This window comes from Hevea brasiliensis, chromosome 9, assembly GCF_030052815.1.
Source record: "Hevea brasiliensis isolate MT/VB/25A 57/8 chromosome 9, ASM3005281v1, whole genome shotgun sequence".
Classification (NCBI taxonomy): Eukaryota; Viridiplantae; Streptophyta; class Magnoliopsida; order Malpighiales; family Euphorbiaceae; genus Hevea; species Hevea brasiliensis.
The window spans coordinates 2511443-2528409 of NC_079501.1; the positions used below are offsets into that span (position 1 = coordinate 2511443).

Here is a 16967-nt window from a genome sequence, read left to right on the forward strand (position 1 = left end):
GCCAATTCGATTCAAGATACAAAATTTTAAATTTTTACTCTGCTTTGGAACAAAAAATGAGGCTCAAAAATTTGGAAAAAATTCTAGAAAACTCAAAAAAATTCGTAGAGTTTAAATATATTTTTAGTTTTGCCACATGGTCTTTTAATTAATTTTTAAAAATCATCAAAGTTTTATATTTTCGGAAAATCAAACCCGATTTCTAAATCAGAAAAATTTCAAATAATTTCATAAAATTTAAATAAAATAAAATATTAATATTTACCCACAAAATAATAAATTTAAAAATTTGGGGTATTACATTCTTCCCCCCTTACAGAAAATTCGTCCTCGAATTTTTACACAAGGCAGAATAAAGTATAAAATTACATATTGAATAGATAAGGATACTTGCTACGCATGTCCCGTTCTGACTCCCAGGTGCACTCTTCCACCGACTAGCTCTTCCACAAAACCTTAACTATAAGGATCTGTTTTGATCTTAGCTGCCTCACTTGGTAGTCCACTATGGCTACAGGTTGCTCCTCAAACGTTAAGTTCTCTTTCAACTCTACTACATCCAGTTGTAGCACATGAGAAGGATCAGGTATGTATTTCCTGAGCATGGAGATGTGAAATACAGGATGAACATGAGAAAGGTTGGATGGTAACTCCAACCAGTAGGCAACTGCTTCAACTTTATCAGTAACCTCAAAAGGTCCAATATACAGAAGTGCCAACTTGTCCTTCTTTTCAAATCTCATGACTACCTTCATCGGAGAAACCTTCAGGAATATGTAGTCGCCTACTGCAAACTCTACATCCCTCCGTCTGGGGTCTGCATAACTCTTCTGCCTACTGAAAGCTGTTTTCAATCGTTCCCTGATTAAAGGAACTATCTCTGAAGTGTACTGCACTAGGTTTATATCATGAACCTTCGTTTCTCCCATTTCCGTCCAACACAGAGGAGACCTACACTTTCTGCCATATAGTGCCTCATAGGGTGCCATCCCTATGCTGGAATAATAGCTGTTATTATAGGCAAACTCCACCAAATATAGCTGATCATCCTATTGATCTCCAAAGTCTAAAACACACATGCAAAGCATATCTTCCAGTGTTTGGATTGTCCTTTCGGACTGCCCGTCCGTCTGAGGGTGGAAAGCGGTACTAAAATTCAACTGTGTGCCAAGTGCCTCTTATAACTTCCTTCAAAATCGAGAAGTAAATTGGGGCTCTCTGTCAGATATTGTGGAAGCAGGAACTCCATATAATCTGACTATTTCTCGAATATAGAGTCGGGCGTACTGTGCAACAGAATATGTGGTCTTCACAGGCAAGAAATGAGCTGATTTAGTTAGGCGGTCTATAATTACCTATGTCGAATCATATCTCCGCGTGGTACGAGGCAACCCAGTCACAAAATCTATAGTAATCATTTCTCACTTCCATTCTGGGATAGGGAGCTCTTGTAGCTTTCTTGACGGCCTCTGATGTTCAAATTTCACATTCTGACAAGTCAAGCACTTTGACACAAAGTCTGCTATGTCTCTCTTCATTCCATTCCACCAATAGCTATCTTTCACATTATGGTACATCTTGGTGGAGCCTGGGTGGATATTGTACAGTGTATAGTGTGCCTCTCGCATGGTTTCATTTCTGAGATTGTCCACGTTGGGCAAACATATCCTGGAACCTTGCATAAGGGCGCTATCACTGTTAAATCTAAACTCACCACCTTCACCCTGCTGTACTCTTTCTATGATCTTCATCAGTTGTTGGTCTCTGTGCTGGGAAACTCTGACTCTGTCTCGCAAGTCTGACCTTACTGAAAAATGAGCCAACAATACCCTCTCATCTAAAAGATCTAAGATCATACCTTGATCTATCAACTCATGTACTTCCTGAATCAACGGTCTCTTCTTCGCTGATATGTGCACCAAGCTGCCAGAAGATTTTCTACTCAAAGCATCTGCTACTACATTGGCCTTCCCAGGGTGGTACTGGATGGTACAATCATAGTCTTTTAGAAGCTCCATCCATCTCCTCTGTCTCAAGTTCAAATCTCTCTGTTGGAAGATGTACTTCAAACTCTTGTGGTTGGTGTATATCTCACACACTTCACCATACAGGTAGTATCTCTAGATCTTTAGTGCAAAGACTACAACCGCCATTTCCAAATCATGGGTGGGGTAGTTCTGCTCATGCCTCTTCAGCTGCCTTAAAGCATAAGCCACTACTTTTTCATTCTGCATTAAAACACACCCTAAGCCAACTCTGGAGGCATCACGGTACATAGCATATCCTTCACCACTCATCGGTAGTGTCAACACAGGAGCGGTGGTTAGACATTCCTTAAGCTTCTGGAAACTCTCCTCACAATCATCTGTCCAAATGAATGGAACATTCTTCCGAGTCAACTTAGTTAGGGGAGCTGCTATCCTGAAAAAATCCTGCACAAAATGCCTATAGTAGCCAGCTAGGCCCAGAAAACTTCATACCTCAGTGACTGTTGTAGGCCTAAGCCAATCAATTATAGCCTCAATTTTCTTGGGATCTACTTGAATGCCTTCGCTAGAAACCACGTGTCCCAAGAATGAGATGCTTTCTAGCTAAAATTCACATTTTAAAAATTTGGCATATAGCTGGTGCTCCCTCAAAGTCTGCAACACTATCCTCAAATGCCACATGTGTTCTTCCTCGGCCTGAGAGTATACCAAAATGTCATCTATGAATACGATGACAAAATGGTCTAGGAATAGCCTGAACACCCTGTTTATCAAGTCCATAAAGGTTGCTGGTACATTAGTGAGTCCAAAAGACATCACCAAGAACTCATAATGACCATCTCTTGTCCTGAAAGTTGTTTTGGACAGATCCTCATTCCTGATTCTCAACTGATGGTAGCCTGATCGTAGGTCTATCTTGGAAAAGAATCTAGCCCCTTGGAGCTGATCAAACAGATCATCGATCCGAGGAAGTGGATACTTGTTCTTCACAGTCACCTTATTCAGTTGTCTATAGTCAATGCACAACCTCAATGACCCATCTTTCTTTCTTACGAATAGAACATGAGCGCCCCAGGGTGAAGTGCTTGGACGTATGAAACCCTTGTCCAAAAACTCCTGTAGTTGCTCCTTTAGCTCTTTAAATTTTGCTGGTGCCATCCTGTAAGGTGGCATTGATATGGGGTTTGTACCCGGCACAACATCAATATAGAACTCTATTTCCCTTCCTGGTGGCAACCCTGGAAGCTCCTCAGGGAAGACATCCATGAATATTTTGACAACAAGAATATTTTCCATGTTGACACCTTTTACAGATGTATCTCTCACCAATGCTAAATACCTTTGACATCCATGCCTCAATATTTTTTTAGCACTAATTGCTGACACCAAATTATATGGAGCTATGCTTCTGTCACCATCAAAGCTAAACTCTTCCACACCAGGTATGTGGAAATACACCTTTTTGTTCCTGTAGTCTAAAGTGGCATAATGAGTTGCCAATCAATCCATTCCCAAAATTACATCGAAATCCATTACTGGTAGAGAAACCAAGTCTGCTAGGAGGATTCTTCCATCTACGACTACTGGGCTACCCGAAAAAACCATATCTACATCTATGTTTTTACTAAGCGGGGTAGCTACAGACAAAGGGCATTCTAAAGTTGTAGGGTTTCTACCTAATCTCATGGCAAACACTGGGGAGACAAATGAGTGAGTAGCACCCGGATCTATCAAACGAGCCTCATAGGAATAGACTAGAAGAATACCTGCCACAACTGCATTGGAAGCCTGAGCATCCTAGTGGGTTAGGGTGAAAAACCGAGCTTGATCCCTACCCTGGGTTGTAAAACCCTGATACTGACTTCTACCTCCTGATCTGCCTCTAAATCCACGTCTTCCTTGTCCTCGGCCCTGTTGACCACTGAACTAACTACTTGCCATGCAGGAAGAGGAACATTTGCAATAGAACCCTATGACCCCATCCGTGGCTCGCTTAACACGAGGCATTCTCTAGCAAAGTGACCTTGTTGGCCACACCTGAAACATACTCCTAAACCCATCATATAAGGTCCTGAATGTCCTTTTCCACACTGTGCGCAAGGTGCAAGGGAGGATTCTGAACCAGACCCAAAACTGCTGTATCCCGAACTGTGACTACTGCTGGATCCATACCCTGGTCTGAATCCTCGAGATTTGTTTCTAAAACCACTCGTCTTGTTCCTATTTCTTCCTTTGTAATTACTTTGGACTCCGCTATCTGAAGTACTCATTTGGAAAACACCTGAAGAACCCTCTGCTCTATTTTTCTTTACCCTTCCACTATCATCTCCAGTATAACTAATCTCAATCTGTTGGGCTCGATCAACTACCACATCAAAAGACTGATCAGACATCATGGCCAGGTTTGTATACCCCCTGTCTAGCCCCTTTAGGAACCTTTTTACCTTCATACTTTCTGTAGCCACTACTGTAGGGGCATATCTGCTTAGTTCCAAAAATTCTATAGCATATTTATCTACAGACTTGTCATTCTGCCTTAAGGCCTCAAAAGCCCACTGCTTTTGATCTCTGAAACTTTCTGGTACAAATCTGTTGATAAACAGTTCCACAAACTGGGTCCATGACAAACCTTCCATCCGAGGTAATATGTAGTCATTCATCCATTGTCTAGGCATAGGCCCCATGACATGCTGCACATACTCTATAAGTCTCCCGTCAGTCAACTGCAACTCCATCCCTGCCTGTTTGCAGGAATCCAAAAACCGATAGGCATCCTCTGACACATCATAAGTACCAGGCACCAACTTCTTAAAATTAATTATCTGTTTGTAAGGTTCCTCCCTGGTGCGGTGGACTGTTGCTGTTGGGGAGGGTGGACCATATACTGTGCCATCATATTGATGGTTCTCTACAAACTAGCTAGAGTAGCTGTCATTGGATCCATGAGACTCGGAGCCACAAAAGACTGTTCCTGAAATGGTGGTGGTTGCTCCTCTACTTGAGCAGCTCTAGGCCTCCTACCCCACCTCATCGGGGCAAGCGCCTCATCCTGTGCCGACACCTCGTCAGGCACATCTGGTTCTAGTGCAGTGGCAGCTCTCTTGCTCCTATGCATTTTCCTGAAATTTGGCAGCATTAGCACACAAAATTTCAAAATAGCATGTTACGCAATTCTATAGACTCATATTTATACATAATTATATGAAACAGAAACTAGAAGCAAAGATGACAATGCAAGACGAATGTGGACCCTATATTCTGCATGTGACTCCTATTAGACTCTTCTCAATACTTTAGACAAATTTTCCCTATGAATCTGGAGCCTAAGCTCTAATACCACATTTATCACGACCCAACCTATGGGCCGGACCGACATTAGGACCTGGGCCAGCCTAAAGCCCTCAAGGCCCATAGTAAGCCTAACTATTCCTCAACCTAACTCTAAGGCCCATTTGGGCCCAATTTTAAGAATTCAAACGGACAGAGTCCGGCCATAAAATGGACCTTTTAACATGGAGTTTTTGACTCACCCGACCTGTAAACACAATATATAATCAATTGGAGAGCTCAGCTCCCTCATCTAGTCCAACATACATGCATATAATAAGTTTACAGGTCCAACATGGCAAATTATATTACAAAAACTTGAAATTCAAAAATTGAAGAATTCAAAAGTATCAAATGCCCTAGTATACCTAACAAGATTGGTTTGGATAGTTTGGCATGCCATTAGGTTCGATTAGCGATCGCACATGGCATTATGCCATTCTGTGATTTCATGGCTTTTAGCCATTCTGACATTGTGTTGATATTTGGCCTTGTGCCTATTGTCATTACAGTTTATTTGCTGTTCTGTTGCACACCGAGAGATGCATATGTGACCGATGGTGTGACGGCCCGAGGTACTAGATACCCAGTGCCAGTTTACCCGTTTATCAAGTCCAGTCGTCCAGTATAGGTTACTTGGGCAACCAAAAATGAAAGTGGATAAATTTAATGAAATAATGAATATAACAAGTACAAAACAAGTAAGACATCGATACATTCAATACATATTTATTTTCTATTATTTCCTTTTATTTTATTATTGCACCACTAAGCATTATTGCTTAGCGCGTTGCTTTTGCCACGCGTAGGTTCTGGAGATACTGACCGAGAGCCCAGTAGACCGCATACTGGGTGAGACCTCCTGCAGCTCTGCATAGTGTCCGTGTCACCTCACCATCCACAGTGCATAAATGAAACTTAATTGAAACTTGGTATTTTGTAATTAACTTTTATTTCCTTTTGTATAATTGAAACTTATGTAATGTATTTTGATGTTCATATAAATAATGAAAATTGTGGTTATGAATGAAAAATTTGAGTATTTATTTATTGTTTGTATATGAGTACCATGAGAAATGAATGTTTGAGTAATGAAAAGGTTGTTGAAAATCATATTGAGACTTTGTTGATGAAATGGAGTTGGGATTGTTTGGAAATGATTTTGGAAGTGTTTTTCACAGGTTCCGAAGAACTGTTTTCTCCATTTTTAGCCAGATCTGCGGATTTTCTATAAAATTTTCGGAACCTCAAATAAATTATAATTTCAATAAATGACTTAAATGAATTATATTTCACAAGTTATATTCAAAACTATGATAAAAATTAATTAAGATAAAATAGAGTGTTCCGGTACACCGTGTGACATAACTTACTCGGATATACTGTAGACGGGTAAGGGGTGTCACACTTTTTTTATAAAGTAGGTATTTGCTAGCAAAATCCAGAATATTTTTTCCCTCCTCATTTTGGTTGCCAAATCCAAAACCTCCATGAACATTCTCATAGCCTTACCTATCACTTTCTACATGTCCATTCAAATCTCCACCGATGAAAACATTCTCTTCATTCGGTATGCTTTGCATTAGATCATCCATATCTTCCTAAAAAATTTATTTACTCTCACTATCTAGTCCTATTTGTGGGGCATAAGCACTAACTACATTTATTGTTTATCCTTCTAGTTCTAGCTTTACTAGTATAATTCTATCTCCTACTCTTTTCACAGCTATTACAGTATCTTTCAACGTCCTGTCTATGATTATGCCCACACCGTTCTTATTTCTCTCATTTCCGGTAAATCACAGTTTGTACCTTGAATTACCCACTTCCTTACTTTTCTCTCCTACTCATTTAGTCTCCTGAATGTAAGTAATATTCACCCTTCTCCTTTTCAAGGTATCCACAAGCTCCATTAAATTTTCTGTAAGTGATCCAATATTCCAAGTACTAACCCTGATTCTCCTCCTATCATGTTCCTTCCTAATTGATTTCCTTCTATGATATCTTCTATTGTTCTGTATGCCTATTTGATGTTCTATTCTACTATCTGTTTTATTATCTATCCTATGGACTAACTTCTTTACCCACACTCGTCCATGATATGGGAACCCTTACTTATTTAACACCATACCCGGGCACCGGTATAGTGCGTCATTTTTTTATGAACGCCCTACACCCTTGCATATTTCTCATTACACTCGGACTCTGATGTAGCGCGTCGTACGTAGAGAACGCCCCAACGTTTATATCATTTGAATCCATATCATAAGATGTGACGAAATTTTTACGCTGGTTGTCACCTACTGCAACCCTCCTCCTTTATCCGGGCTTGGGACCGGCTAAGCGCAAACTACTTAGGCGGAGTTCTAAGTTACAACTAAAAAAAAAAAAAAAGTCACGATTTCAACAACAAAGAACTTCTTTAACTTACCAGCATATCAACATAAACCTAATACACCAAAATTTTGACTTCATTTGTCATTTGTCGACCTCCATTGCCTGGGCAGCTTTAGCTTTTGTCAATGCAGTCAATTTGGTCTTCAACCACTTGAACCCTTGTTTGTCTTGTTACTACCATCCACCTTAAAAACAATTATGTCTAGAAATTAGACCATAACTTCAACCAATAACAAATATAATTTCATTCAAACAAATGTGTGATTAAACATCAAGTAAGCAATTACCCCATTTGAACTAATCACTAGTACTCGGCTTTTATTATTGGAACTTATAAGCCAAAACAAAAAGTCAATCCCCTTCAATCCTAAATTCCCAATTATGACAACATAAATTAGGACTCATTTAACATAAATTCAAGAAAGATAAAAACACAAAGTTCAAAAGCTTCAATTTTTGTCTCCTCAGCATCTCAACGGACCCAAAAACAAAAATCAAAATAGTACAAATTTTGAAGAGAAAGACATTCACTTTCATCTTATTCTTCATTGCTTAGAGCTTCTTCTTTTTATTTTCTCTGTGTTCCTTCTCTTCTATAATTAACCAAAAAACAACAATAGTAACTACAAATTCAAAGAGCTAAATGAAACATATGCGAACACAAACACAGAGAGATATAATAGAAGATTTAATTACTTTGAAGCTCGAACTCATGCTGTCTCTTTCTGCAAGCTAAATTGTTCTTCTTTGACATTTTCAATTGCTTTATTGTCAAAAATTGCTTTGGTTCCGTTTATGTTTTGGGCACGCCTTAAACCCTAACCCTAGAGGCTAGAGAGAGAACTTTTTTCAGTATTCATCCTTTTGGCTGAGGTTGTAGGTTAATGAATAGTTTTTTAAGACTTCAAAATTATGAATTACTTCTAAAAAAAAAATTATGAATTTATATTTAGGAGATTTATTATTTTTTAAAATAAAATTTATAAAAAGTTTGTTCAAGTTAAATGAATTAAAAAAATTGATAGACTTATAATTTTATTTTTTTAAAATATTTTAAAAATTTTTTTATTTCATTTTAAATAATAAAAATTAAAATTAAAATTTTAAAAAATACAAATTAATTAAATTAAGTTAAATTTTTAATTTTAAAATCGATTCGGTCTACACGACTGTCGTCGCGGTTGTGGCGTCCTCGTGCACTGAATCTACAACGACGAAGGATTCGTTTGACGACCCGGCCCGCCCGTGAAAATATGGAGGGAAAGAGATAATAAAACGGCGCCGCATAAGTAAGAAGCCTGGAAAGCTAAAAACTGGCAATAAGCATGATTAAAGGCAAAGGCGATTAATTAAAATGATTAAGGCGGGAGCATGAGAATGATGAAACTGTAAAGGAAAAGGGCTTTGTTTATGTCCCTTTTAGGAGTTGGCCCCTCTGTTTCTATTCTCTGAACAAAGACCGCTTCCAGTCTAATCATCCATGTCGATCCAAACTCACCCAGCGGTGCAAAATTGAATAAAATAAATAAAGTAATATTAGTTTCTACTGCTCCTTTTTTATATTAATCATGTTCATCACTAGTCTAAATGAGAAAAGAAACAAACAAGATCGTTTAAATAATTTGTAGATTCTATGGCTTTGAAATAAAAATTTTCTTGGCATGTCCTTGTCGGTTTTAATAATTGGGTTTATACCCTTTTCGTCAACTAATACGATGTTCAGAACCCTGTAGATTCATTGTGTCCGATACATTTTTAAATATTAGGTGTAAATTGTAATCCGCATGTGACCTGTTCTGCTCTGGTTCTGTTTCTGATCTGATCTCTGTTTCAAGAATCAGTTTTCTTTTCTTGACCAGATCTCTCTCTCACCTATCCCTGAGATTATTCAGTTGGTAAACTGGGTTTGTTTAGAGGGAGAGAATTGGATTAGTTTTGTTTGTTTAAAGATTGAATTTATCTGATATTGAGATGGGGAGTCACTGCTCTAAGCTCACACCATGCTGCTGGGATTCACAGTTCAAAGCAGCAGCAGTTGTCGAAGTTCCTGATGCTATTGGTGGGTTGGTTCTTGATTTCAGCTAGAGTATGGGAAACAGAGTGTTTCGGTCGATGGGTTTATAACTGTTAATATCTTGTTTATTATGTTTGTGATTGGCTTCAGGTAATGGAGGGAAGAGTGAGGTTGATCACTTGCCTGTGTTCCGCGAGTTCACGGTCGAGCAGCTCAAGAATGCAACTTCAGGTTTCGCTGTAGAAAACATAGTGTCTGAGCATGGAGAGAAGGCTCCAAATGTTGTTTATAAAGGGAAGCTGGAAAACCAGAGGAGGATTGCTGTTAAGCGCTTTAATAGAATGGCTTGGCCTGATGCTCGACAATTTTCGGTAGCCAACTTTTTTTTATCACTATTAACTTCACAAAATAATTCTGTTGTCCCCTCAGTTCAGAAAGTTATCTCATCCTATCACTCCCTATAAAACCAGCGAACATGAACAACTTGAGATGAATTTCCCCTGGACTACTTGCACTTCATTTAAAGACTTTTTGTTTTGTTTTGTTGTTGTTGGGGGGGTGGTGGTTCTTGTTTGTTTTGATTTGAGTTTTCAATCGATTGTATATATGATTAAGCTCCAGTTTGCCACTAAACCCAACTGCCCTCTAGGTTTATTTTTTTCCATTTGGCTTCATGAATCTGGAATGGAAAAATTCGACACCATTTTAAATTTACTGAACAAGGGTTTTTTGTATTGATTAGATTCCTGGATGGGGATTAGTTCATGAAATGGAACTGTTGTTTTGTTTTTGGTCCACAAGGCATAAGTTTGAGTTTTCAGTTCATCATATTGTTGGAGAATGATTTTCATTCTTTTGCTAATGACTTATTCGGAGATATGCCAACCTTCGTTTTTGCCTATTTACTGTAATAATTCAAGGACTATTCCCTTTTTTTGGTACAATTGTAGGAGGAAGCAAGAGCAGTTGGTCAGCTCCGCAACCATAGACTGGCAAATTTGCTTGGTTGTTGTTGTGAAGATGATGAGAGGCTGCTTGTGGCAGAATACTTGCCCAATGAGACACTTGCCAAACACCTTTTTCATTGTAAGACTTCTATATCTTGTTCAAAGATTTTGGCTAAAACTTGTTTTGATTTCCGTTTATGTTTTTCACTTTCTAATTAATTTAATTAGGCCTGCACTTTGATCAACTCAGTAAACCTCCCACAATTATTTTGTTTAGCATAGGATTTTTCTTTTAAAAGAACCCTTAGAATACCATATATCGGATTTTAACTATTCTGTATTGTTAGTATGTCCATTTCCCATATCTGAACCTACCCTTTACTGATGGAATATTGGGAGTCCAATCTTACTCATGTTTACAAGATTTGCAATGGTGCTGCTGCAGCAGTTTCTTGCAGTTAATATAATCTAAAGATGTTTTGTTGCTTCTGTGGATTGAATTTGAATCACCTCTCTTCTTGCAAAGTGGTGTTTAGTTTGTGTCATTACTCGCCACTTCCCTCAACTGTCAGTAATAAGTGATTAAAGTGACCAGTTTAGAAGGTGATCGGGCATTGGCACCTAATGATGAGGAAAATGTGTCTTGAATCAGGGGAAACACAACCTATGAAATGGGCAATGCGATTAAGGGTTGCCCTACATCTTGCAGAAGCTCTAGAATACTGCACAAGTAAAGGACGTGCTCTCTATCATGATCTTAATGCTTACAGAATTTTATTCGATGAGGTAGAAATTTTTCTTGCTTCATTTGTTGAAACCATTCATCTGACTACATTCTATATGCATTATTTATATATAAAAGAATTCTGCAGGATGGCAATCCAAGATTATCGAGCTTTGGTCTGATGAAAAACAGCAGGGATGGAAAAAGTTACAGTACTAATCTAGCATTTACTCCTCCTGAGTATTTGAGAACTGGTATATGCATGCTTCCTCTTAAAAAATAAAATTTTCATGTCAAATTCGTGGGGTTCTGATTTACTAAAATCTGGATTGAGGATCCTTGACACTTGGAGCATAACTTGATCCAAGACCTTGCTTCTTGTTTTCTGGCTTTGTTTTGTAGGAAGAGTAACGCCAGAAAGTGTAATATATAGCTTTGGCACTCTTTTGGTTGACCTTCTCAGTGGAAAGCACATACCTCCCAGCCATGTAAGCGCTTTGAAGATATTATAGTTGACCTGACAAGTAAACGGAATTCTTAATATCGATATTTTGATTTGCATTCCTAAAACTGCTGTTAATGCTCAACTAATATGGTCCAGGCGCTTGACTTGATACGGGACAGAAATCTTCAGATGTTAACAGATTCTTGCTTGGAAGGGCAGTTTTCCAATGATGATGGGACTGAGTTAGTACGCTTGGCTTCTCGTTGTTTACAGTATGAACTCCGGGAACGACCAAATTCAAAATCATTAGTGGCTGCTTTGAATCCTCTTCAGAAGGAAGTTGAAGTAAAGTCTTCCTGGCTCCTGTATTTGTTTTGGTATCCTAGGAGTGGGATGCAGTCATTAACTTGGGACCTGGGAAACATAGTTCACAGTCACACCTAGATCTAACCTTTTGCACCAAACTTGGCTAGCTGGTAGCCGTAGTTTTTAAGTTTCCATTTCCTTTACTATGCAGGTGCCTTCCCATGTCTTGATGGGTATTCCACACAGTGCTTCACTATCTCCTTTGTCTCCATTTGGTGAGGCTTGCTCAAGAAAGGACCTGACAGCCATACATGAAATCTTAGACAACATTGGCTATAAAGACGATGAAGGAGTAACAAATGAGGTTATCTATTAATTTTGCTATAAATAATATATTTTCAACTGCATTTTTCTATTTGCTGAAACCTGAAATATATTGTTCTCCTGTGTTGCACTGCAGCTCTCGTTCCAAATGTGGACTGACGAAATGCAAGAAACTTTGAATTTCAAGAAAAAGGGTGATTCTGCTTTCAAGCAGAAGGATTTCAGAGAAGCAATTGAGTGTTACACACAGGTTAATTTGCCCTTCATTATGAACATTTGTGAAATTTAAGTTAGTCGCAGTTTCCATTCATAGAAACAATCACCTTGCAATGAAAAAGCTTTTGACCATCCTTGAAGTTCACAATGTGAGAAATATAAAGCATTGAGACCTTTTTCTTTACATCCTTTAATTTTCACAGATAGATTCTTGTTTAACTCGCAGTTCATTGATGCTGGAACAATGTTTTCTCCAACTGTTTTTGCACGGCGCAGCCTGTCCTTTCTCATGAGTGATATGCCTCAAGAAGCTCTAAATGATGCAATGCAAGCCCAGGTCATTTCCCCTGTATGGCATGTTGCATCTTATCTCCAGGCTGTTGCCCATGCTGCACTGGGAATGGAGAATGAAGCACAGGTAGCACTCAAGGAAGGTACAAATCTTGAAGCTGAAAAGAATGCAACCTCAGAACAGAAGTGAAGCTGTAGAATATGTGTGGTGATTGATCTGTGAATTTTCGACACTCCTTCATTTGAAGCTCCATCCATGAAGATGAAAAACTTGGCATTGATTTTGGGGTTTTCAATTCTATGGATGGCATTCATTTCCATAATCTAGTTAAAGAAAACACTTCTTTTCACTGATGATTTCCTATGGTGGTGTCTTGGGGTTGGAAAGCATGGGAGACTTCTAATACTTGTGAGGTTTGATCGTTTGTGTACTTGAGGTTCCAAAATTGTTCCTGACATTCCATTGAAAGCAGAACAAATTTGTTTTATTTATTTATATGTTCATTTTTGACAGGTGAATTAATGGGAGGCAAATAATACTAGCAAGCTTTTAATTTATTTTCACTATCCAGGAATTTTTTTTTTCACTAATAACCTGTGTAGAAACTCATGGAAAAATAATGACATGCCTTTTTCTTTTCCCTTTTATAAAGAAAATTTTATTTTCCACTGCTACAAATAGGGCTTCTGCAAGAAATTAAATTTAATAAAAAAGTAATATATATATATATATATATATCAAACGAATAAAGAGATTAATCAGCAAATTTCTTCTGAAATCTTGCATATTCTACAACCATTCCAACAAAAGATTTACACAACTGGTAAAATCTAAAAATCCCATTACATGAATGTAATTGGAGGTTCAAAGCATTCTATTGTTATTTTCCTTCAACTAACAAGTAACAACAAACATTGATACCCTACAAAGCCACTCGAGCAGCCCGGAATGATTCCTTTGTTTTCCCATAGTAGACAGGTTTATTACCTGAAAAAGTAATAAAATTCCAGCCAAAAGCAGATCCACCTATATAATATGATTGCTCCTCAAGATATATAGCCTCATTACTTTCAGGTGGTTTTGCAAGAAGTCGATCAGATTGAGGCTGATTTGCTGGCTTAAGTTCTTGAAGCTGTTCCTGGGGTTTTTGCACAGCCCCATTTTCACTTGACAAGAGCTGCCCTTCAAGTTCATTCTTAGGCTTCGTTGTGGCGACTGCTTCAGCAGTCATCTGTTTGTAAAGTTCCATTAGTAGCTTTAACCCTGCAAACAACAGGTTACATAGTCAAAAGCAAGCCCCACAAACCAACACACAAATTCCCCGATAACCAACCACCCATTTAGAATAATAACAAAAAAGTGATCTTGATGATAGCAATTAGTGATCTGTTTATGAAACTAAACGACGAGTTCATTACCAAATGAGAATAAAAAAATCCTAATTAAGGATGTCAACAAATTATGCTAAAATCACTTCTAATAGAAGCTGCATGGAAGTGCCTACTGCTCAGAGGCAAACATCCGAATTTGATCACAGGCATTCACAGACTGATGTTCAAATGTTGCCTTCATTTGAGCTTCTAAGGATTAAACAGACAGATCAAGCAAGCTATGCCCTATTTCAGAATCTGTAAATACCATTTCTTAAATCTCAATTTGACGCAGCGCCTGAATAATAATAATAGTAATAATAATAATAATAATAATAATAATAATAATAATAATAATAAAAAGAGTCCAGCAGCCTTAAGAGTCCCACCACAGAAAGCTACACGGCCAGACCGTGTAGCACAGCCCAAAAACACAAGGCCCAGGCTGTGTGGTACACTGGAACCATATCCGAATATTTATTCTTTTCCTATTTTAGCTAGGATTCTTCTTCATATTTTTAACTTCCTAGATAATTTTAATTGTTATTCCTAGTTTACTATGTTTGGATTATGATTTGTAATTGTTTCATATTGTACGGTATGATTACTCTACATGTTCGGAAAGATTGTTTCTGAAAAATAGTAGCTTGAGGACCACAGTTTCAAACCATCATTTGGTAGTTTGACATTTAGAATTTTTGTTTTTCCATTTTATCCTTACACAATATATAAATTTCTAATTATACAACTTCAATGCTATATATTTATGAGGCATATTTAGTGATTAATTAAAAAAAATGTCTTTAATTATTATTATAATAACATTATTTAAAAATTAATATTTCATTTAAATAAATATTTTAAGCCATTTATGTATTTAAAACAGTAATAAAGAGTATTTTAGTAATCTTTATATTTATTTTACCATATTATACCATCTAACCGAACAAGAAAAAATTATTAAGCTGCCTCTTACCATACCATTTTTTCAAACATGTTAACAATAAAAACCATACCATAAAATATAAAATACGATACATTAATAAACTATGCTACACTCAATTCAAATAGGGGGTAAAACTTTATTCCTAATTATTCCAATTTAGACTAGGATTATAAACATTATAAATAGCCATGTAGTATTATTTTCTACAGATTTTTGTTAAACTTATCAGATTATTCTTTCAATAAAGCTAGGCTTGCTTTATTTTATTTCTTGGATTCTAGGTTGAATCTGGTTTATTTCAAGGTATTGTATTAGATCTGGTTTGTTTTAAGGGTTTGATTGTGTATTGACCTTAGCGATTATAGACTTTGAACTCACATACAGAAGCCAGCAAAGATCCCATTTCAACAAGGGCCAAAAATTGTATTTGATAAAGCATGTCAATCCAGAGAAAGTTTTGCATTCAGGACATCTACAGTTATATAAGTATTCAATTGTGCACATATTTGATGGAATAAAACTGCACATCAATTAGCTTACTCTCTCGAAGTTCATCAGCTCCTTTGCAACTCCGAAAATCCACTGTTTGAAGCACCTTCAGGAACAAAGATTCACAGAAGCAATTTAGCCCATTTAGCCTTAATATAAACACACAAGGCAAGATAGAAGATTGATGCACTAAAAATTATGGAGGGACACTCTTACCAAGTGTCACTACAAGTTTCCAAACTGTGAAATAGAACATTGTTGCCTACCTTACCATTTTATAATCCATCACAGATGCCGAGTTCAAAATGTAGAAAAATTGAAAGAAATTGGGACTGAAATCTTTTTTTGAACTGAAATCTGATCGTGCAAGAAAATAAAGTACCTCAGGTCATGGGCACATTCAACTAAAAATTGCTCTAAAAGGGACTTGAGGATTTGCAATTGGTAACAAGTATATTGCAAGATCATAAATTTGCAAGCCCACAGAGGGATCAACAGCTCTGGAGAAGACCAAAATGATCACAAACAAAATAAATTCTGAAATGGAAACTAAGACCACGCCTATGAAACAAATTACCATTAAAATGAAACAACAAATTCAGATGAATTGAACCTCAAATTCCTGGAATGAATTCATGCTAAGTAAAAAACCAAAAAGGCAAAATTGAACACAATCATAAATGCTGATCAAATAGTCAAAATTGAAAATGTATTGTTAAGTGTACCTGGAGTAAATGGGGACGAATATCTTTGAGAACAGCACGCATCTTGAAGTAGCTGCAGTCTTGGATTTGGACATAACCTTCAAATTCAAGCGGTCTTTTCTTGTCTTTGGGAGGGAGACAAGCAGTTACTGGAGGAGGAGGTGGTGGTGGTGTTGATGCTGCAGCCGCTGTCACCGGTGGTGCTGCAGCTGCTGTCGCCTGTGGTGCTGGCGGCGGTGGTGTATGCGAAGGGAAAGCTGGGTCTGTGTCTACTGGGTTTGAGTCTAGGTTCGGGTCTTGGGTTGGTGGATCCTGGGCTGATATTGCTTCTTCCATGACAGTGTTATGTCTTAATTGGAAACTGGAGAGGATATCTAATGAGGAATCAACAATTTCAGCACTGGCCAGTGGGGACTGAAGAGGAGGACACTGGACAGTGGTTGGGGAAGAGTAAGGGAGTTGTTTGGTTATGGGTATT

At 37.7% G+C, this 16967-nt stretch overlaps 2 protein-coding genes across 2 annotated transcripts; one reads left to right on the forward strand and one right to left on the reverse strand.

Moving 5' to 3' along the window:
• The first annotated feature begins 9147 nt into the window (after positions 1–9147).
• LOC110644566 (serine/threonine-protein kinase BSK3) lies at positions 9148–13537 on the forward strand. The gene is made up of 10 exons (XM_021797397.2): positions 9148–9771; positions 9877–10097; positions 10677–10812; positions 11326–11459; positions 11546–11651; positions 11800–11885; positions 11999–12187; positions 12360–12512; positions 12609–12722; positions 12915–13537. The coding sequence occupies exons 1-10, from the start codon at positions 9684–9686 to the stop codon at positions 13167–13169; spliced, it is 1482 nt and encodes a 493-aa protein (XP_021653089.2). The 5' UTR covers positions 9148–9683; the 3' UTR covers positions 13170–13537.
• A 197-nt stretch (positions 13538–13734) lies between these two features.
• LOC110644573 (uncharacterized) lies at positions 13735–16952 on the reverse strand. The gene is made up of 3 exons (XM_021797421.2): positions 16511–16952; positions 15837–15891; positions 13735–14243 (listed from the first exon to the last, which is right to left on the reverse strand). The coding sequence occupies exons 1-3, from the start codon at positions 16823–16825 to the stop codon at positions 13903–13905; spliced, it is 711 nt and encodes a 236-aa protein (XP_021653113.2). The 5' UTR covers positions 16826–16952; the 3' UTR covers positions 13735–13902.
• Between the last annotated feature and the right edge of the window lie 15 nt (positions 16953–16967).

What these genes read in the sequence shown, in the direction of transcription:
- LOC110644566 (XM_021797397.2), top strand. Translation starts at nt 9,684, where the DNA reads ATGGGGAGTCACTGCTCTAAGCTCACACCATGCTGCTGGGATTCACAG. An exon ending in CTCTTCAGAAGGAAGTTGAA is followed by an intron (nt 12,188 to 12,359) that starts GTAAAGTCTTCC and finishes TTTACTATGCAG; the next exon opens with GTGCCTTCCCATGTCTTGAT. An exon ending in CAATTGAGTGTTACACACAG is followed by an intron (nt 12,723 to 12,914) that starts GTTAATTTGCCC and finishes TTTAACTCGCAG; the next exon opens with TTCATTGATGCTGGAACAAT.
- LOC110644573 (XM_021797421.2), bottom strand. Translation starts at nt 16,825, where the DNA reads ATGGAAGAAGCAATATCAGCCCAGGATCCACCAACCCAAGACCCGAAC. An exon ending in TTCGTCCCCATTTACTCCAG is followed by an intron (nt 15,892 to 16,510) that starts GTACACTTAACA and finishes TTGTTCCTGAAG; the next exon opens with GTGCTTCAAACAGTGGATTT. An exon ending in AGCTGATGAACTTCGAGAGA is followed by an intron (nt 14,244 to 15,836) that starts GTAAGCTAATTG and finishes TGTTGTTTGCAG; the next exon opens with GGTTAAAGCTACTAATGGAA.